This window comes from Hyperolius riggenbachi, chromosome 3 (genome assembly GCF_040937935.1).
Source record: "Hyperolius riggenbachi isolate aHypRig1 chromosome 3, aHypRig1.pri, whole genome shotgun sequence".
In the NCBI taxonomy this organism is placed as follows: domain Eukaryota; kingdom Metazoa; phylum Chordata; class Amphibia; order Anura; family Hyperoliidae; genus Hyperolius; species Hyperolius riggenbachi.
This window is the reverse complement of record NC_090648.1, coordinates 65,108,862-65,132,031: the sequence shown is the minus strand read 5'-3', so window position 1 is coordinate 65,132,031 and position 23,170 is coordinate 65,108,862. Positions and strand designations below refer to the sequence as shown.

The 23,170-nt window shown below is 46.5% G+C and overlaps 1 protein-coding gene across 3 annotated transcripts in view; it reads left to right on the top strand.

The window, feature by feature from the left end:
- Positions 1–23,170, top strand: part of RGL3 (ral guanine nucleotide dissociation stimulator like 3) — a 115,962-nt gene that overhangs the window by 12,566 nt on the left and 80,226 nt on the right. The window contains exon 1 of one of the 3 annotated variants that reach the window (XM_068274251.1): positions 15,437–16,625. The exons of the other annotated variants lie outside the window; for them this stretch is intronic. Within the exon in view, the coding sequence (XP_068130352.1) occupies positions 16,560–16,625 (66 nt within the window). The 5' untranslated portion in view covers positions 15,437–16,559. Of the gene's footprint in view, positions 1–15,436; positions 16,626–23,170 lie in introns of those variants that run through there. 3 annotated transcript variants of the gene reach the window in all.

Genomic DNA, 23,170 nt, shown 5'->3' with positions numbered 1-23,170 from the left:
TATTTTCTTTTACTCTCCAGAGGACAGTTTAAAAGTTCACTAGCCTGCTCTGTAAAATCATTTAGAATACTGAGTAGTGTGTAAACCGCAAATATTAGAGAATGATGCAATGTTATAAAAAACACTATATAACTGAAAATAAAAATATGAGAATATTTTCTTTGCTACTAATGTTCTAGTAATTATCCGTACTACACTTTTCCGCTTAAGTGTCTCTTTAAAGGGAAAAAATGTCTTTTTCATTACTGATACAAATCCTGCAATAAATCTGTAGTGTGTCTCCTTCCTGCTTTCATGGAAGCAGACATATTGTTAAGATCATGTGTTTATAAATTAGCTGCTCTGCCGTGGCAGAGGAGTTTTCTGAGCTGACACAGCTGAGAGATTAAATTATGGTGCTGATTAGACACAGATGAGGGGGAATTAGACAGGCTAAAACTCTAAATCAGGGGTATCAAACTCGCGGCCCGCGGGCCATTTGCGGCCCTCGGTACAATATTTTGTGGCCCGCGCTAGCAAAAGCAAAAGAGACACAGAAGCAAACTATTTTTGCCTATTTTACCTTATAGTTCGCTTCAGTGCCCCCAAGTAATCCGCCGCATCCCCGCCGCTAAACGAGGGCTGCAGAGCCCCCAAATCCCCCGGGCAAACATCCACGACTGCGCTGAGGGGCAGAGCTTCCAGCTGTAGCTCTACCCCTCCTGACGTCAATCGCCGCCTCTCCCCGCCCCTCTCTGTGAAGGAAGAGTGAGAGGGGCGGGCAGAGACGGCGATCCGCCGCGATTGACGTCAGGAGGGGCAGAGCTGAAGCTGAAAGCTCTGCCCCTTCCAGGAAATGCCGGCGGATTACCCCCCGGGCGATTTGGGGACTCTGCAGCCCTCGTTTTGCGGCGAGGACACGGCGGATTACTTGTAATGGGAGCACTGAAGCGAACTATAAGGTAGGACACTTCATGTTCAGAAGAAATAATTAAAACTGTTAATAATGACATTTGAGGACTTTTTTTGTGAAATCCCTTATGCGGCCCAGCCTCATCCTGACTTTGCCTCCTGCGGCCCCCAGGTAAATTGAGTTTGAGACCCCTGCTCTAAATACATACAGGGTGTATTTCTCTGTTTTCCTTCTGTCCTGTGCAAGAGTTCAGGTCCATTTTAAAGGGAACTGAAGTGAGGGTAATACAGAGGCTGCCATCTTCATTCTATGCCTCTAAAGGTGGCCATTAACAATACAATTCTCTGGACGATTAATCGTCAAATCCAAGCTTAATAACGTTTGAAAACGATGGCTTGGAACCACTAACGGGAGGAAAGTTGCGAACCAATCCGATCAGATTGATGGAATAGACTTGAAAAATGGATCGATTCCATTAATCTGATCAAATTGGATCGTTTGAAAAATTGTATCGTTAATACCTACCTTGCGGCTGAGTTCACAGTGGTGCGTTGCGGTGTGGCGCAACTGTAGCTTTCTAACGTGGCTTCCCACACTGCAGTACACCACCTATCGTGTTCACACTGTAACGGGTGCATTGTGGTATAACGGTGTACGGCATCGTAATGCACTGCATGCAGTGTGTTACTGCAAAATGTGCATGTTAACAGTGTCTCTTTAAGCATACTTTTCATTGACTGGATGCTTCACTGTATTTGACGTAATGGCCTCGATTCATAAAGCATTACCGCATGCGGTAATGCTGACAACAGCTGATTCATAAAAGCTGTTACCACATGAAAAGCTGAAATTCCCGAGCAACGAGGTAAATTACCGACTTGTGTGGTAATTATCTCAACACATGTCAGTAAATGTCAATTCATAAAGATTAGAGCAGGTGGTAATGGCGCCTGCTTTTAAGAGGTGATAAGAGAGCGATAAAAGAGAGGGCCTGTGTGATGTTAAAGAACAAGCGACACCTATGCCAACCTAGAAATAAAAACACATATATAAGTAGATACATACTAGTTCTACTTACATAACAGATGTATTGTGCTATCCACGTAACGATTCCTGTGAATTTTATAAAGGAAAAGCAGAAAATCCTATTCCAGGCAGTGGCCATCTTGCCAAGCTAATGCTGACATCATATCCTCCCTGACTCTTGTTTCCCCCCCTCCCTTCTCTTGCTCATTGTGTATTCATTAGCTGCCCTCCTCCCAGAGTCTTCAGACACTCCCACTGAGGTGTATACTAACAACTGCACTGTCTTTTTTTTGTTTACACATCCAATCACTGAGTCACCTCAGCCTTGCTTGTAAACACAAGTAATCAGAGGGTGTTTCTGACAAGCAGCAAGGCAGGGAAATAAATGGAAGTGGAGGAATAGATTATAGATAAAAAACTCCCAGCATTCAACTTTTTGGCACTAGGGCCAGTGCTCCTAAAGTATGTGATAACTACAAACCATAACAGCAGAAAAAGTATTGCAAGTTTTGAATGCAGGATTAGCATCTTTATCACTTAATACACTCAGACCAGTTGCTGTTGAAATTTGATTTTTATGGTGACAATTCCACTTTAATGGAGACTCAGCAGAAGCAGTGAGATCCCCCCCCAAGCCAGCAGCTTAGCGAAACAAACAAGGCTTCCCTTGAATATCTTAGGCTGTGTTTCTAACCTCTTGGGTACCTGTTTTTCAGATGTGTATTTGCTGGAGGTGAACATCAGGAAGCCTGGCATGTGTAACATTTCCTGAAGTTCTTCTAAGCTGTGGCAATTAAATAGATTGTTTAGAAAGACTAATAGACAGATTCAGTGCAGATTCAGGGCAAGCAGAGGCAGTATAACAAAACATGTACATCTGAAGGGAAGTTGGGTATGCCTCTTAAATTGTAATGCTCTCTCTGCACGGAGAAATGTAACAACAGGCAGCTTCTCATGTTACCGCCAGCTTATTTCGGTAGATGCCCCCACTTCTATCACAGCTGTGAAAATGTTTATGGATTAGCACACAAAAGTCTAAAATACCGAATGCGGTATTTTCCCGACCAGATTTATTTTACCGCAAAGCCTTTTATGAATTGACCCCACTGTGCAGATAACTTGCGATGACGCTTTCCCAATGCATCGCAACGACCACTGTGAACCCAGCTTAACACTATCAGACACTGGCCCAGAATAGGCATGCAGATCAGATGCTGTGACTCTGGTGTGACTCAACTCACTGCATGCTTGTTGCACGTGTGACTCAAACACAACTAAACCCCAAAGCTCAGCATGGCTGCCAGGGAGCATTGTTTATAAGGGAATGAAGATGTAGGCGTAGCAATATGGAATACAGAGGTTTGAACTGCACAAGGGCCCCTGGACCTGAGGGGTTCTCTTTGCGCACGATCAGTAACAGCTTTGGACGTGTAAACTACTTAGCACCCTAGTTTGCACGTCCAAAGCCTTAAGATGGGCTAACTATGTTAGCACTGGTTAGGGAATCGAGGCCAATATGTGCTTTGTATACTAGTAATCATTAAAGGTTACAATCAGAAAAAAAATGAAAATACATACATATAAACATGCATTTCTACAAGACTAGAATGCACTCTAAATTACTTTTTCCTATCTCGATGTTACGTATATTAGATAGTGTCAGTCCAACTGCCAAAATAGCATGCAAATGAGTAGGGAAACCGGCCAACATCTTTGTACAGGCCATTTACAGGAAGTATTTTTGTAAAGAATAAAGAAAATACTGAGCATCCCCCATGAGGAGATGGACAAGTCCAAAATCTGTCAAATCTGTTAGCTTTTTACTATCTACTGTAAGTGACAGCAACATAGTCAGATGTGCCCCCATTTCCCCCTATAGTCAGATGTGCCCCCATTTCCTCCTATAGCCAGATGAGCCCCCATTTCCCCCTATAGTCAGATGTGCCCCCCTTTCAACCAGTACCCCCTCCCTCTCCGTGCGGGACAGTGCAGGTACAGGACGATACTCACCGACTTCTGACATTCCTGCGCTGATTACTGGTTACAGTAGTACCATGTGACTGCACGTGCAACGCATCTCTTGTCATGTGACACGCCGGAAACGTACGGTCACATGCTGTTCCTGTAACCATGGAGAGGACGCTGGTTTGTGCAGCGGAAGAGAGCTGTCAGTGCAGGAATTTCGGAAGCCGTGAGTATCTTCCTGTGTGCCCACAGTCCTGCAAGGAGAGGGAGGGCGAGAAGGGGAGCACTTGGGCCAGTCAGTTAGCCGCCCTCCCCTCACCCCAAGGCTGCCAGTACCTACCTTGCCTGGGGCCCTTAGACTATGACTGCGGCCCCAAGCAAGTGCTTTAGTTGCCTGGTCGAAGATCCGTCCCCCGAGTGTACATACAGTGCTGGGGTAGGGGACAGTGTGCCGTTTGCACTGGGGCCTGTGACTCCAAAGCTAAGTCACTGAGCACAGCAAAGGCTGGCATAGATTGATGATGAAGGATGATTATAGAGCGCTGCAAAGCACTGATTGGTCTGCCAAAACCAGCATAGAGAGTGGTATGAGACGTAAATGATCTGAGCAGTGCCAGTACAACGGACTGACTAATTACATGTTCTTGATTATTAGTTATGATATAGTTATGGCCTGCAAATACCCCTCACACCCAGCTCTAATGACTCCCTGATTATCCTGATAACATGCTAAACATTACTATTTCATGGCAACCACATTCCTAGAGTATCTTTTTATATAAAAAAAACCCACACTTTTCCTTAGCCTCCCACTTTTGGTACACTGTGTGCGCACTTGTGGGTGCAGTCATGTCCCCTCATTTCCTTAAACTTAAAGGATACCAGAGGCAAACTAAGCAGGAAAAATGGGTGGAGCTGCATGTACTGGCAGCTGTCCTGATGCCCACAGCTCCCCCCCGTAGAAAAGCCTCTAAAAAAACTTTTTTCACTTGATAGTCCTCTTTAGCATTAATGCCAAACGCCGAATCCCCGTGGCTGAACGCTCCAATTATTACCCCCAATATCCTGGGGCAAAATTCCATGACTTTCCAGGTCGTGGATTTTGCTGTCCGGGGAGGCAGAGCTTTGAGCTGTAGCTCTGCCTCCATTCGCATCAATCTGTGCTGATCTCCGCCTCTCCCCGCCCCTCTCAGGTGGTCTATACATCCAGAACCCCCGTCTGGATACGCCAGTGCGTTCTCCTCTCTGCCCCTCTGATCCTACCTAAATGCCCCCCCCTGGCAGCCTCTTCTGAGTCGCTGGAGTCGGGCATTAATGCGCAGGCGCCAGCAGGGCCGGATTTCAGGCAAGGCCACCTAGGCCATGGCCTAGGGCACCACAGGAGCAAGGGCACCAAAGCAGCAGGCTGAACTTATGCTGCAATCCAGGGAGATCAGGCGAGTGCCTGTTCAACGACCACCATGCTCTCTAAGCATGTTTGCATTGTGGCCGGCAGCTATGGACTTGGGCAGCATTGGAGACAGAGGGGAGACAGAGGGGAAGAGGAAGCTTCTGCACTGGAGACGAATGGAGAAATGAGTAACACTGATGACTGCTGCAGTGTGAAGGCGAGCTGGCTACCTATACTGAAAGGGGGGTGGGAAAAGGCGGGATTAAGGGAGTCATCTGGCTACCTATTCTAGAGGGAAAGGGGGAAGGGTCAACTGGCTACCTATACCGGAAGGGGAGGGGTATCAGGTTACCTATACTAGAGGGAAGGGGGAGGGGTAATCTGGCTACCTATACTGAAGGGGGAGGCTGGTGACAGCGGCCTTGGGCGGTAAAGAGTACAAATCCGGCCCTGGGCGCCAGGCGGTAATCCTGCAGCTGCCTCCTACATCACGCACCCACGGCCAGGAGTGCTCTGCCCATGAGCATGACGTCATGACTATGTCATGCGCTTAGGCCTGCGCACTAATGCCCAACTCCGGAGACCCAGAAAAGGCTGCAGGGGGGGCATTTATGGGATGATCGGAGGGGCAGAGGGGAGAACGGGGGGAGCGGTGGGCATCAGGACAGCTGCCAGTACATGCCTGCTTCCCCCTTTTTTCCTACTTAGTTCGCTTCTGGTATCCTTTAAAGAAAATCTGTAACGAAAAAAGTTCCCCTGGGGGGTACTCACCTCAATAGGATCCAGAGGCTTCACCTGTCCTCCTGTGTCCTACGGCAGCGGAGATAAAGCTCCCCGAACAGCGGGGATGTAAATATTTACCTTCCCGGCTCCAGCGCAGGCGCAGTATCGGCTCTCCACCCGGAGATAGGCGGAAATAGCCGATCGCTGTCGGGCCGATCTGCGCAGGCGCAAGTCTCATACGCCTGCGCAGTAGAGCGGACCCGACGGAGATCGGCTATTTTCGCCTATCTCCGTGGGAAGAGCTGCAACAGCGCCCCCGCTGGAGCCAGAATAGGTAAATATTGCACAGCCGGACAAATTGTCGGCTGTGCGTTCTGTGGGCTGCAGCGAGACCGCCGTGGGACACAGGAGGACGGGGGTAGCCTCGATAGTGTCCAGAGGCTTCCCCCTACTGAGGTGAGTAACCCCCAGGAAAGCTTTTTTTCGATTACAGAATCTCTTTAACACTAACAAAGAAAAAACATTTCCACAATTGTCCCTTCCTTTCACAAAAGGCAACTAAAATGCTTGTACGCGCTCTAATCATATCCTGTCTTGACTACTGTAGCACACTCCTCTGTGGGATACCAAAAACCAGACTGTTGCCCCTCCAGTCCCTACTGAACTCTTCTGCCTGTCTCATCCACCTCTTCTCTCGCTCATCTGATGCCACCCCTCTCTTCCAATCCCTTCATTGGCTATCCCTTAGCCAACGCATCCAGTTTAAACACCTCATCCTATCATACAAAGCTCTACATACATTTTCACCTTCTAAAATTTAATCACTAATCGCTAGATACCATCCCACCCAGAACCTTCGTTCCTCTCAGAAGAACCTTTTGTCCTCTAGCTTGGTCACTTCCTCTCACATCCAGGACTTCTCACAAGCCTCACCTCTCCTTTGGAATTCTCTCCTCCAGCCTGTCCGTTATACTCTAAGCCTGGAAACCTTCAAACTATCTCCTGCTGCGGTACCAAGAAGGTGCCTTCCTTCAGTCAAGTCAGCACCATCACTAGTATAAATAGCTCTTTATTGTTTAAAATAGCATGACAATCTTCCAATCAGCGACAGCCCCGCTGTTTCGGTCATAGACCTTTCTCAAGCTGGATAGAATCATATCATACCAATAAGCACCATAAATCACCCTTAAATAGGTCTCCTCAGGACCCCTGAGCCAATCAAATATGGGTATCCCTAGCCAATCAGCGTGTAGCAGTGTTCAGGCGGACTGCATAGAGAACTGCAGCCTCTAACATGCAAATGGGTAACATCCCATAATATTCCCATCATGCCCACAAGCTAAATCCTCCCATCCACATGGCGGAGTGTCTACCTGTGCAGAGGCACTACAAGTCTTAGCACATCATATCTGAAAACCACTCCGTGGGTGCTTGCTTAATCACTGAAAATCTGTACCAAGAAGGTGCCGCTCCCAGGCCCGGATTTATATCATAGGAGCCTATAGGCACAGATGTCCTGGCGCTTTAGACTTTGCCCTCCATGAACCTACAAGCCCCCGCTGAATCGCACCACGAGTGTGCTGGCTGGCCCAGCTGTCACTTCTCCCTTACTTACCTTGCTTGTCATACATAGCTACAGGTGTGCCTTAGTGTAAGGTAGCCAGAAGTACCCTTAGTATTAAGTAGCTAGAGGTGCCCCCAAGTATTAGGCGTCCCTGACTGAAGGGAGATCTCATCAGTGGAATGCCTAGAGCAGGCTGAGTAACCTCTCATTTTCACTCATCAGGACTCTGCATAGGAAAGGAGGGATGGAGGAGCTCAAGGAGAGGAGTGAGCCATCTTACTACCATCAGGTGCCTGTAGGCACGTGCCTACATTGCCTTATGGTAAATCCGGCCCTGGCCGCCTCAGAAACACTATAGCTAGCCTCTGGTACGGACGGTGGCGACAGCACTAAGCTGAGAGTTGCAAACCGCGATCCCCGGCGTTTTTGTGTCAGGGTCATTTGTGTGGCGCTGTCCTCCTTCACAATGCCATTCCAGTTTTGCTTTCAACCTTGGCGTGTTGTGGCAACAAATAGGATGAGATTGTTTGTGTACACCTAAAATAAGGCAGTCCTGAGGCATATTCAGTCACTCCAACACCGCAATCATTCTTTCAGCGGACGGAATATCAAGAAAAACATTTTAATAACATAATTGTGGATGATTGCGGCGTATGATCAGTGGGGTTTCTGCCTCATGGTTTGTGTTTGTGTGATGACAGTGCTGTGGAATTATGTGTATTACAGATGAAGGCCGAGTCTGGCTCTGTAGAGGTCGTATATTGGCTCGCTGAGATGGCGTTCCCTTTGTTGCTGGGAAAACATTTCACTTTTCACTTTTCAAAAAAAAAGATGTTAAAGAAGAACAAGTTAATAAAAAAAAAGTCTTCGCTGTTAAAGTGAACCTCCAGACTAAAAATCTACTCTGCAGTACTGAAAAGGCTTAGTGTTTCTTTAACAGGTTCACTGCATCAGAACTTTGTTTTTCATACCTAAGCCTTATTTGTAGCTGCTTAGAAGCTAAGCTCCGCCCCATCAAAGAAATCTGCTCGGGCATTTTTCCCCTGATGCTGTGCAAAGCATGATGGGATTTCTGATGTTGTTGATCTTGTTGCCTAGCAGCTGCAAGGGGTGATCAGCACACACGACAGTTAGAACTGTGTCTCATGCACACACGACAGTTAGAACTGTGTCTCATGCTCCCTGTCACCTCCTTTCAATCAAAAAGATGGCTGCCCTCATGAAATCACAAACATTTGCCAATTCTTTTAAAACAGGGTGGGTAAGAGATTATATTACCTATATATTTAATTAACATAACTAATGTAACCTAATGACAGTATGTTTGTTTAGGCTAAAGTTCCTCTTTAAAGGGGAACTTCAGCCTAAACAAACATACTGTCACTAAGTTACATTAGTTACAGTGGTGTGAAAAACTATTTGCCCCCTTCCTGATTTCTTATTCTTTTGCATGTTTGTCACACTTAAATGTTTCTGCTCATCAAAAACCGTTAACTATTAGTCAAAGATAACATAATTGAACACAAAATGCAGTTTTAAATGATGGTTTTTAATATTTAGTGAGAAAAAAAACCTCCAAATCTACATGGCCCTGTGTGAAAAAGTGATTGCCCCCCTTGTTAAAAAATAACTAAACTGTGGTTTATCACACCTGAGTTCAATTTCTGTAGTCACCCCCAGGCCTGATTACTGCCACGCCTGTTTCAATCAAGAAATCATTTAAATAGGAGCTATCTGACACATAGAAGTAGACCAAAAGCACCTCAAAAGCTAGACATCATGCCAAGATCCAAAGAAATTCAGGAACAAATGAGAACAAAGTACTGTCATTGAGATCTATCAGTCTGGTAAAGGTTATAAAGCCATTTCTAAAGCTTTGGGACTCCAGCGAACCACAGTGAGAGCCATTATCCACAAATGGCAAAAACATGGAACAGTGATGAGCCTTCCCAGGAGTGGCTGGCCGACCAAAATTACCCGAAGAGCGCAGAGAAAACTCATCCGAGAGGCCACAAAAGACCCCAGGACAACATCTAAAGAACTGCAGGGGCCTCACTTGCCTCAATTAAGGTCATTGTTCATGACTCCACCATAAGAAAGAGACTGGGCAAAAATGGCCTGCATGGCAGATATCCAAGGCGCAAACCACTTTTAAGCAAAAAGAGCATTAAGGCTCGTCTCAATTTTGCTAAAAAAACATCTCAATGATTGGCAAGACTTTGGGGAAAATCCCTTGTGGACCGACGAGACAAAAGTTGAACTTTTTGGAAGGTGAGTGTCCCGTTACATCTGGCGTAGAAGTAACACAGCATTTCAGCAAAAGAACATCATACCAACAGTAAAATATGGTGGTGGTAGTGTGATAGTCTGGGGTTGTTTTGCTGCTTCAGGACCTGGAAGGCTTGCTGTGATAGATGGAACCATGAATTCTACTGTCTACCAAAAAATCCTGAAGGAGAATGTCCGGCCATCTGTTTGTCAACTCAAGCTGAAGCGATCTTGGGTGCTGCAGCAGGACAATGACCCAAAACACACCAGCAAATTCACCTCTGATTGGCTGAAGAAAAACAAAATGAAGACTTTGGAGTGGCCTAGTCAAAGTCCTGACCTGAATCCTATTGAGATGTTGTGGCATGACCTTAAAAAGGGGGTTCATCCTAGAAAACCCTCAAATAAAGCTGAATTACAACAATTCTGCAAAGATGAGTGGGCCAAAATTCCTCCAGAGCGCTGTAAAAGACTCGTTGCAAGTTATCGCAAACGCTTGATTGCAGTTATTGCTGCTAAGGGTGGCCCAACCAGTTATTATGTTCAGGGGGCAATTTCTTTTTCACACAGGGCCATGTAGGTTTTGAGTTATTTTTCTCACTAAATAATAAAAACCATCATTTAAAACTGCATTTTGTGTTCAATTATGTTATCTTTGATTAATAGTTAACGGTTTTTGATGAGCAGAAACATTTAAGTGTGACAAACATGCAAAAGAATAAGAAATCAGGAAGGGGGCAAATAGTTTTTCACACCACTGTATGTTAATTAGAACAGATAGGTAATATAATATTTTACCCACCCTGTTTTAAAAGAACTGGCACATGTTTGTGATTCATGGGGGCTGCCATCTTTGTCATGGGGGCAGCCATCTTTTTGGTTGAAAGGAGGTGACAGGGAGCATGAGTCACAGTTCCAACTTTCCTGTGTCCTGATAACCCCTCCCAGCTGCACACACTAGGCTTCAAATGTCAAATTCAAAATGTCAAAAAAAAAAATTGCACCAAAACAGCAGAACGAGAACAACAACATCAGAAATCCCATCATGCTTTGCACAGCATCAGGGTAAAAATGCCCGGGCAGTTTTCTTCTGTGCAGCTAAAAATGAGGCTTGCATAAGAGAAACAAAGTTCTGATGCTGTAAAACTGTTAAAGAAACACCTGGCCTTTTCAGTGCTGCTGAGTCGATTTTTAGTCTGGAGGTTCACTCTTTAAGGTGGCCATACATCAGGCAACTTTGCGGCTGATCGACTTGAATCGGAAGAAAATCTGTGCCGCCAAGAGCGTGCCCAATCGACGCAAACAATTTGAGGCCGAAATTGGTCGCAGGAATCAGTAGGACATGCTGCAAGATATCTGGCCGACTTGCTTGATTGGATGCACAGCGGTATTGGTGAGCGATATTGGGACGAGCGACGAACGGTGAAGTTCTGGGGAGGTTTGTATTCATGGAGGGTTCATTCATGGAGCGTGAAATCTGAGGTGCCAGGAGAGCTGTGCCTATAGCTGTGTGAGGTAAATCTAAGCCTGAAAGCGACCCCTCCCCCAACCCGCAACACACAAGCGATTTGCCGGCAGATATACTCACCCCAAGGACGGTCGGTTCTATTGTTAAAGTGCAGAGTGCTGAAAACTTATTTTAAACAGGAGAAGAAAAATGACCTCCTAGGAGACAGCTCAGGAGAAAAAGTGATCTGAATGAGGACCTTGGTCTGACTGTGAATTACATTACAGGGATTCCGGGGATCTGCCAGTCTATATGCAGGGGCGTAACAATAGACCCTGCAAGGGATGCAGCCGCAGGGGGTCCCAGAAGCCATAGGGGGCCCTGTGGGGGGAGACATTTCTTTTCCCTGTCCCGAGAGACTGATGACTAAGGGCACAGAGAGAAAAAAATGTTCTGCTCTCTGCACAGTTGTTCTAATGATTGCGTCTGCTCAGCTACTGATAAGGAATCCTACAAAGTTTTGCAGAATAAGATTTGTAGACAGTCCCTATTCAGTGTACAGCAGGGTCTTGTGTTCAGCGCTGCTCTACCCCCAGCCACTCTCTACCCCTCCCCAAGTTCTGTGTACTGTAGTGATGCTTGAGGAATCTGAGCACAGAGAGAAAAAGCTTTCTGCTCTCTGCACAATTGTTCTATTGACTGCACCTGCTCAGCCACCGATAAGGAATAATACCAAGAGGGCCCTATTCAAAGTTTTGCAGGAGGACCCAGTGATTTCTAGTTACGCCGCTGTCTATATGGATCTGATCTGTGATGACAACACGTTACTGGGCTTCTCTGTACAATCTGATCTGCTGTCTGACCTGTGTTGGGAAACATGGATCAATATATGCAGGTCAACCATTCTCATGCATGTGGAAGATAATTATAGAAGTTTCCGTTGATGCCAGTGGGAATTTATTGCTTAAATTATGCAACATAGGAATTGCGTGCATATGTCTAGAGCACGGCCCTGGTGTAAAATGAGAACGCTGTGCGCTGATTACACACAGACTCCATCCTTTATTCACCCTTAACCGCCTTGGTGGTCTGATTTAGCTCTGTATTGATTCTGACTTTAGGGTCTAAAAGCAGTAAAAATGTTCTGCTTTTAGACCCTAAAATTCTGAACTAACCACATGGCAGAGAACCCCACCCCCACCCACTCAGGCAGGCCCAGCACAGAACTCACCTTCAGGATCCAGCGCTGCATTTCTTCCTCCTGTCCTCCGGGTGAGATTGCTGTCTGTCATCATGTTCATAGGCAAACGCAGGGGGGGATTACAGCTGCACAGCTGGGGACAGGCACAAATTGAGACACCAGAATATCTGCAGGCATCCTGCAGCTCACAGCACTTCCCCTTTTTCCCTGCTACAGTTGACTTTGGATGGAGCAGCAGCGTGTGTACAGAGCATGGAGCAGCAGCAGCGTGTGTACAGAGCATGGAGCAGCAGCAGCGTGTGTACAGAGCATGAAGCAGCAGCAGTGTGTGTACAGAGCATGGAGCAGCAGCGTGTGTACAGAGCATGGAGCAGCAGTGTGTGTACAGAGCATGGAGCAGCAGTGTGTGTACAGAGCATGGAGCAGCAGCGTGTGTACAGAGCATGGAGCAGCAGTGTGTGTACAGAGCACGGAGCAGCAGCGTGTGTACAGAGCATTAAGCAGCAGTGTGTGTACAGAGCATGGAGCAGCAGCGTGTGTACAGAGCATGGAGCAGCAGCGTGTGTACAGAGCACAGAGCAGCAGCGTGTGTACAGAGCAGCAGCGTGTGTACAGAGCATGGAGCAGCAGCGTGTGTACAGAGCATGGAGCAGCAGCATGTGTACAGAGCATGGAGCAGCAGCATGTGTACAGAGCATGGAGCAGCAGCGTGTGTACAGAGCATGGAGCAGCAGCGTGTGTACAGAGCATGGAGCGGCAGTGTGTGTACAGAGCATGGAGCAGCAGTGTGTGTACAGAGCATGGAGCAGCAGCGTGTGTACAGAGCATGGAGCAGCAGCGTGTGTACAGAGCATGGAGCAGCAGCGTGTGTACAGAGCATGGAGCAGCAGCGTGTGTACAGAGCATGGAGCACCAGCGTGTGTACAGAGCATGGAGCACCAGCGTGTGTACAGAGCATGGAGCAGCAGCGTGTGTACAAAGCATGGAGCAGCAGCGTGTGTACAGAGCACGGAGCAGCAGCGTGTGTACAGAGCACGGAGCAGCAGCTTGTGGACAGAGCACGGAGCAGCAGCTTGTGGATAGAGCACAGTGCAGCAGCATGTGTACAGAGCATGGAGCAGCAGTGTGTGTACAGAGCATGGAGCAGCAGTGTGTGTACAGAGCATGGAGCAGCAGTGTGTGTACAGAGCATGGAGCAGCAGTGTGTGTACAGAGCAAGGAGCAGCAGCGTGTGTACAGAGCATGGAGCACCAGCGTGTGTACAGAGCATGGAGCAGCAGCGTGTGTACAAAGCATGGAGCAGCAGCGTGTGTACAGAGCACGGAGCAGCAGCGTGTGTACAGAGCACGGAGCAGCAGCTTGTGGACAGAGCACGGAGCAGCAGCTTGTGGATAGAGCACAGTGCAGCAGCGTGTGTACAGAGCATGGAGCAGCAGCTTGTGTACAGAGCATGGAGCAGCAGTGTGTGTACAGAGCAAGGAGCAGCAGCGTGTGTACAGAGCATGAAGCAGCAGCGTGTGTACAGAGCATGGATCAGCAGCGTGTGTACAGAGCATGGAGCAGCAGCATGTGTACAGAGCATGGAGCAGCAGCGTGTGTACAGAGCACGGAGCAGCAGCTTGTGGACAGAGCACGGAGCAGCAGCCTGTGGACAGAGCACGGAGCAGCAGCTTGTGGATAGAGCATGGAGCAGCTCTGGGGAACTTAACAGAGTCAGGTATGAGCACAGCCCTGTGCCCTGCTGTGTGAATGCTTCACTTTCCCCTTCATTACCAATGTTGGCTGTCCTCATTATCTGTATCCAAACTGCTTCTGATTGATCCCGGTGTCGGACAGTCAGACGGGAAATTGCATTATGTGTACCCAGCATGAGGTCCTACCATATTATTATACGGTGGCTGAGGGAAACCTTTCAGGAATCCCCCCTTTGAAAAACCTGGGTTTGCCCCTGATGTGCCTGATGGCAATCTCACACAAGGGATTGAGAGTTAAGAGCCTTGGAGGATATGGAGGGGACTGTCCGGATCACGGGGACATATGAAATGCCACTCCACTGCACATTGTGCAGCAATGCTGATACAGGATTGGCATTACCGCTAGCAGCATGTTTTTTTCACCCCATTCCTGGGCCAAGAATACCACTACGGGGGTTAAAGGATGTTTAACCACTCTGCGACCACCTAACACCTTGTTCATCCAGGACGCCATATGCATCTCGCGAAAAACAAGATTAGACAGGAGCTCCCATTGCTGTAAAACAGATGGCCGCAGCGATCAGCCTGCCAGCGGATGATTAGCGCTGGCAGGCTGTGTTTTTTGTATTAAAAAAATAAATATTAACATAGCGCTGACAGCGTTGCACAGAGTAGTGCCTTGTCCCTCTTTTTAAGCCATTCCAGTTGCCTGGAAGCCCTGCTGATCCTCTGCCTCTACGTTTAGCCATAGCCCCTGAACAAGCATGCAGCAGATCAGGTGTTTCTATTATTATTCTCAGATCTGACAAGATTAGCTGCATGCTTGTTTCTGGTGTGATTCAGACATTACTGCAGCCAAATGAATCAGCAGGGCTGCCAGGCAACTGGTATTATGTAAAAGGAAATAAATATGGCAGCCTCAATATACCTCTCGCTTCAGGTTCCCTTTAAGAGGTTTGCAGGCACCATTATTATTTTTGTTTATTACTATTGTATTATTATATTTGTTCTTGCTGCAATATCTGCCAGTGTGTGGGCACGCTGAGAGTGTAAACGTCCTTCAGAATCGGAACCCTCTACTCTTATTATGCAACTCAGATGCACGCTCTCCTTCTCCCAGAGTGCTTATTCCCACAAGAACTGCATAACCTTGTTATGAACTTTTGCCATATCAGCTGCACCCTCCTCCTTCATTTCCTTATTCTCTCCACTGTTCCACCCACCCAGCTATTCTCTCTTCTTTCTTCCCTATCTTCAGCTTCTCCTGAGCTTCCTCTGCCCTTCACCTATCTCAGAATACCCCTCTCTGCTTCTGTAACCTCATCTGTGACTCCTCTCTGCTGCCCCTTGTCATTCCCTCCTCCCTCACTTCCCAGACCTCTCCTCCCCTCCCTCCCTACCTCCCTCTTTCTCCTCTCCTTCTCCTCCCCTCTCACTCACTGGAGGGCTGGGATCTAATCCCTTGATGATATCAGTCTGAGGATTTCAAAAGAGAAAAACTTTCCACAACAGAGGCTGACCATACAAGAGAGGGGAACGTCAAGGGCAGCAGACAGAGAGCCCAGAGTGAGAGAGAAGAGGATGTGTAGGCTAACCACACAGCAAGATTGATTTTCAGCAACGATGCAGAACTTCAGCGCACTGAACGAAGAAGCAAAATGTTCGACGTATCGAATGAATTAATGGGAAGAGGCACAAAGCTTCCAAGAAGAGCCAGAAGTCCAGAGGGCGCCTTATTTCAACTGCAGGTCTGATGTTTACCATCGCTACGAGAATTCCTATAAGATGATTGGAGGGCTGTTGCCCGTATTCCTGGGATTATCAGGAGAATTCTGGGAACATCCCACCATCCACTGGGGAACTGCCAAGATAATCCCATGCTTCTCATTCCCGCTAGACCGCAGGCACGGCAATCGGCAAAGCGTAATTCACAGCTAAGGGGTGGTCTACGTCCTTTGTTTGTTTCTTAATAGTTTGTGACAAAAAATCTTGGAACTTTTGAGAGGAGGTGGAATAAATTGAAGACATTTTCTGCACCACTAAACTGGAATTCAACGACAACTTGGCGGCTGGAGAACTACCAAGAACAATAACACCTGCTTTGGGATCAAGAGCCAGAAACCTCACCTGGGATTACCCGAGTGCCTACAGGAGTGTTTTTATAGAAAACGGAGTGGGATTTAGGTTTATACTCAATACACGGTACTATAGACCTTCTTGGTCGTCCTTCTGTACTGATCTCGCTGTGATCTCTTGGATTTCCCGCTTTGCTCCATTCTTCTGAGTGATGGGATGGTCAACCAGGGTCAGGCGACACTTTATCTCCGTCCACTGTCCATTCATTTATGAAGTGTGAGGCCACCAAGGGGCCGAGAACCCCAAATCCCAGATGTCAGACGACGAGCAGCCCTTGACACTGAAGTTGTCTCGAGCAATGGGGAAAGAGATCACCATGGTATTCATTTTATATATTATTATAATTATTTTTTTATTCATATAGTGCCATCATCTATAGCTCTGTACATAGTACAAAAAATCCCCAAACAGTGGGGAGCATAAATACATGAGAAGCTCAAAACTATACTGTACATTCAGGACATCCATCAATACAAATGCATACATAGCTGATGTGTGGTTTGAGACCTCACCAATACTGGTACATGTTCATATGATAAATTATAGCAGAATAAGAAACACTAGGAGGAGGACCCTGCCTTTGTGAGTTTACAATCTAGAGGTTAGTGGGTTGGAGACATTAGGGAAGGAGACACTGGTTAGCGGATGAGACAATGAACCTCTAATGCTTACTATAGCAAATTATACGCTTGTCTGAACAGGTGTGTTTTTGAGAGTATGTTTGAAGGTTTCCAGGCTTAGAACATCAGGAACTGGCTAAGGGAAAGAGTTCCAAAGGAGAGGTGGCGCTCTTGAGAAGTCCTGGATGCGAGAATGAGAGGAGACCCAGCTGTAGGACCTCTTTGTGTGACTATCAGAGCTGGCTCTAAGTTAGGCAGGGGGCGTGACTGCAGTGATTAGGAAAGAGAAATTAGTACTACAAAGCTTATAATATCATGATGACTACACAGTATGCCATTTCTGAGAATGATATGGTATAGCTTAAAATTATTTGGTCACATGTCACTTAAAGAATAGCTGTACATTAGCCTCCTTAGCGGTAACCACGAGTAAGGCACAGGACGCAAATCTGCATCTCAGAGCGATAACCCCGAGCCTGACTCAGGGTAGCCGTCAGGCGGTATAGGCAGAGCCTGTGTGCAGTGGTCGTTTGTAACTCCCCTCCCCCAGGATCTGAACGTACGCTACCATTCTTCTTCCGGGTCCTCAGAGACTTTTGATCCCTCTGGTGTTATCACCATTTGTCACATGACCAGAGATGGAGATCTCACTATAGGGGAAGAGCACTACTCGGTGGGCGGAGGGAGAATTGCAGCACTGTATCCAGGGGAGGTGAGTTATATGCAGGGCTGCCGCAGATCTATCTGGCGGTATGATTTTTCCTGCTTTTAATGTTTAAAAGCTCGTGAAAAAATTGCACCGCTTTTAGATCCTAAAATCTGGAAGTAATCATACTGCCAGAGAGGTTAAATATCTCCTCACAAAGAGCTTCAAAGGTAGCCTGTAACCAATTATGTAGATATACAGAATGCCTTGATATGTTTCTCTTTGTACATGAGCTAGATAAAAGGGAGCTAGTATGGTTAGACGGGACAGTGGGAAACCGCATAGGGAACAGTTCTCCAATCACAGCTTCCAATACAACTTGAAGCGTTGTGATTGGCTGAATAGTGTGGGTGTAGTTTTTACTACAACCTATCTGAAACCTAACATTTCTAGAGGATGCTGTACATGGAGAACTGCTGAAATAGCAACCAATCACAATACCGGAACTTCCCCATGAGACTTCCTGCTGAGAAACCAAATGGGAAGGTTTCGGTAAACCAAACTAGCGCCGATAAAAGTTGTTGAATAGGAACAACACCGGCGAGGAATGTGACATACGCGGATTCTGGGCATACTCCAGTGCCACTGCCATTCACAACACTGCACAACATACAGAGAAATAGATAGGTGGCATTCATTCAAAGTTTAAAGTGGACCTGAACTCAGAACTTCCTCTCTGCTCTAAAATATACGCAACAGCATAATAACCTTTAAACAAAAAACATTTCTTTGTTACAGCCAATTCAAATCATGCAATAATTCTGCAGTGTGTCTAGTTAAGGCATGGGCAAACTTGGCCCTCCAGCTGTTAAGGAACTACAAGTCCCACAATGCATTGCAGGAGTCTGACAGCCACAGTCATGACTCATAAAGGCAAATGCATTGTGGGACTTGTAGTTCCGTAACAGCTGGAGGGCCGAGTTTGCCCATGCCTGGTCTAGTTCCTGCTTTCATGGCAGCAGATATAGGGTGTGTTTATAAATTAGCTGCTCTAGCAGAAGAGATTTTTGAGCTGACACAGCTGAGATAAAGGGGCCCCGGGTTCCTGCGGAAAACTCGAGCAGGAGGCTCCCCTAACCCTTCCTACCATGGTCATTACCCCTCAGCTCCCTTGAGCCCTCTCACGTGTAGCAGCATTGATCATTCACCTGTCCCGGCGGTCCATGCGCTCTTCAGCCCCGCTGTCTGACTCTTCTCTATGCTGCGCATGTAAACTCGTGTTGTATAGAGAAGTGTCAGATGGATTTATGCTGCTACACGTGAGGGGGCCATAGAAAGCTGTGCGGGGAAACAACTTGCCAGGGTCCGGGGGAGAGAGCCCTGGGGCAATTGATGCTTACCGGAACCAATCTCACGGATCCATCGCCCAATGACCTGTGTGAGCACAGAATGATGTTTGTGAACGCAGAATGCCGTGTAGAATGACCTGTGTGGACGCAGAATGACCTGTGTGAACAGTTCCTTTATAAAATAGAATGCAGCATTACGTGTGTGAACGCAGAATGACCCGTGTGAACGCAGAATGACCCGTGTGAACGCAGAATGACCCGTGTGAACGCTGAATGACCTGTGTGAACGCTGATTGACCTGTGTAAACGTTGAATGACCTGTGTGAATGCAGAATGACCTGTGTGAACGCAAAATGACCCGTGTGAAGGCAGAATGATTCGTGTGAACGCAGAATGACCCGTGTGAACGCAGAATGACCTGTGTGAACGCAGAATGACCCGTGTGAACGCAGAATGACCCGTGTGAACGCAGAATGACCCGTGTGAATGCAGAATGACCTGTGTGAATGCAGAATGACCTGTGTGAACACTGAATGACCTGTGTAAACGGCTCCTTTATAAAATAGGAACTGTTCACTGTCAGTTTAGCAATAAGGAGAACAGACAAAAAATGTTTTTTCCCCTTAAACAACAGAGCAATTTTCACATTTCAGCACTGCATCCATTAATTTTCCAATAACTTTATCATTAATTATACCACTGAAATGATCTATACAATGGTTTTGTGTTTTTTTTTGCCACTAATTAGGCTTTCTTTGGGTTTTACTTTTTTTCTAAGAATATTTTTATTTTATAAGCATTTTTCCATTATGTGATTTAATGTAAGCCATAATATTTACAAAGATAACAGTAATACACCCTTTTAGCATTTTAAAAAGTCCCTAATGTAACAATTTATGTATTGTCTTTTATTTAATTTTTTTTTTATTTTTTTAATTGTTATATGGGGGCAGGAAGGGAGCATAATGGGTGAAAAATGGGCTCGGGGGGGGGGGGGGGGGGGGGCATTTGCCGCGCCGAAAAATGGGCATGGCCATGATAATAAATACAATACAGCAACAGTTACCCCAGATACCAGAAAATAAACGCAATGTGGGCAACATTTCAGCAGAAAACAAACGCAATTTGGGCAACATTTCAGCAGAAAACAAACGCAATTTGGACAACATTTCAGCAGAAAACAAACGCAATGTGTGCAACATTTCAGAAGAAAATAACGCAGTGGGCAACATTTTAGCAGAAAATAAACACAATTTGGGCAACATTTCAGCAGAAAACAAGCGCAATTTGGGCAACATTTCAGCAGAAAATAACGCAATGTGTGCAACATTTCAGCAGAAAATAACGCAGTGGGCAACATTTTAGCAGAAAATAACGCAATGTGGGCAACATTTTAGCAGAAAATAACGCAATGTGTGCAACATTTCAGCAGAAAATAACGCAGTGGGCAACATTTTAGCAGAAAATAATGCAATGTGGGCAACATTTTAGCAGAAAATAACGCAATGTGGGCAACATTTCAGAAGAAAATAACGCAGTGGGCAACATTTTAGCAGAAAATAAACGCAATTTGGGCAACATTTCAGCAGAAAATAAACGCAATTTGGACAACATTTCAGCAGAAAACAAACACAATTTGGGCAACATTTCAGCAGAAAATAACGCAATGTGTGCAACATTTCAGCAGAAAATAACGCAGTGGGCAACATTTTAGCAGAAAATAACGCAATGTGGGCAACATTTTAGCAGAAAATAACGCAATGTGTGCAACATTTCAGCAGAAAATAACGCAGTGGGCAACATTTTAGCAGAAAATAATGCAATGTGGGCAACATTTTAGCAGAAAATAACGCAATGTGGGCAACATTTTAGCAGAAAACAACGCAATGTGGGCAACATTTTAGCAGAAAATAACGCAGTGTGGGCAACCTTTCACCTGCAATAAAAGGAATTTACTCACCTGACAGAAGTCTCCTCTCCTGCATATCTCCCGCGCTGAATAGAATAGCAGGGCTACGGGAAGATGGCGCCCGAAGCCCTGTACTGGAGTCACAAATAGCCTTCCTGTAGCCCTGCTCTGCCTGCCGGAAGACTATGTAGGCTGGAGCGGGGCTGCGGGCTATGAACTGGCACGGCGTCTATTAGACGGGACTGGGATTAGGCTGGGACGTCCCGAGGCTAAAAGCGGAACGTTTCCCGGGACATAGCGCAGCCTGGGACAGGGGACCCCGAATCCGGGACCTGTCCCGGGTAAAGCGGGACGTCTGGTCACCGTAGCTTATTGCTACGCCCCTGGCTCATTGCATGAGTAAAATTGCATGGTTTGCGCTTGTGATTCCCATTCTATTGAGCTAGAATCACAGCGTGATCGCCCCCAAAACGCTGCACACCACACTTTTGCGATTAATCGCAAACACTGCATTGAGAATGTATCCATAGTGAGACATCAGCGCCTTGCTGATCGCCGGTGCCTGCATGATTAAATAATTCTCTTTTTTCCCAATAAATAATAATAAATACCCCCCCCCCCGCATTCACCATACATCACACAGACCAGGACTGGTCAGGAAGGCAAAGGCCTTGGGCATGGGATTTTGCAGATTGACTAATGCCAACCCACACTGCGTTCAGCAGGAAGTGCCTAGGGGAGACCTCCCCCCCTATCACTCAGACAGATAATCCATCCAGTACTGGCCCCAAGGCCTCGTTCACATCATTCAGCGCGATCAGAACGCAACATGTACGATCGCACGCCATCTGCGCTACTGTGCGCTGCACTGCAGATCCCATTCACTACAGTGAATGCGATCTGCGCTGCGAATCCCGAAAATGCATGCAGCAGTGCGATAGCGCATGGCACTGCGGCGCAGCGCATATGATGGGAACGGTAGAAGGGCTGTCTATGCCCTTCTACCGTTCTTGCGTGTTGCACAGTGTGCGCTGCCAAAATGTGCACGGCAGCACGCATAGTCTGAACGAGCCCCAAGGCATCTCATTACCCCCGATAGTGTCAGACTAATAACCCTCTTCTCTCACTGATCCAATACTGACGAGCACAAAACCCCCTAAAGAGGAAAGGAGGGAAAAAAAACATTGCAAAGTGAGAAGTAAAAAAATAGAACAGAGATCAAGAAATGATTGCTATTCACCATGTAATTTGTTCCGATTGTTTGATCCACAATGAGCCTGCGCGTTATCATCTTTACTGCTGGGAGACAAGAAAAAAACTGCCATTATTTATAACCACATCCACTAACATTGCAATAGGCCAAAGCCCCATACACACACTCAACAGCGGTCTTTTATGCAGCACAATTGTCAAACAACTTTTGTTGTGAAACAAGTTGAAACAACTAAAAAAGTCTTTTGCTATTGTTCAAACAGCTAATAAGGGCTGGTGCACACCGGAGCGGTTCTGAAGCGTTTTAAATCGCTTGAAGGGGGAAAACCGCTTGGCTAAAGAAAGTGAATGGGATGGCGCACACCAGAGCGGTTCTTTTTTTCCACAAACGCAAACTCGGGCTGCAGCAAGTATAGGAAAGTGGAAAACTGCTCTGAAAAACGCTAGATCAGAGCTGTTTTCCAGGCGTTTTTGTTACAGAAGCTGTTCAGTAACAGCTTTACTGTAAGAATATTTGTAATCTGCTACACAAAAACGCTCCAAAAAACGCTAGGCATGTTTAGAAAACATGCTTAGAATCACTCTGAAATCTGCTTCAAAAACCTCTAGCGTTTTGCAGATCTGCTAGAGGTTTTTGGTGTGCACTGGGCCTAATGCTCAACACACACCATACAATCTTGGTTGTACAGATTTACCAAATCTATGTAGTATAAGGGCCAACAGATTGAATATACCTTGAATGATTGATTGGATAAGCTCTTATACTACATGAAAGTGGTAAGATTGAACAACCAAGATTGTATGGTGTGTGTTGAGCCTAAGACTGATAAGAAGTCAATCCAACAATGGCAAAAGACTTTTTCTAGTTGTTTCAACTTGTTTCACAACAAAAGTTGTTTGACAATTGTGCTGCATAAAAGACCGCTTTTGAGCATTTGAATGGGGCTTAAAAGTAGGGCTGCTCAAATCCGGATATCTCCCAGTAAACCTGTGTGGGGGAGGTGGGGGGGGTGTCAATCTTACCTGTCTGACGTCTTCTTCGTCCGTCCCTCGGCGCCTCCCACGATGCGCTCCACACGCGTCGCGTGATTACAAACACTCCCTCCTTCAACCCGGAAGGAGGAAGTG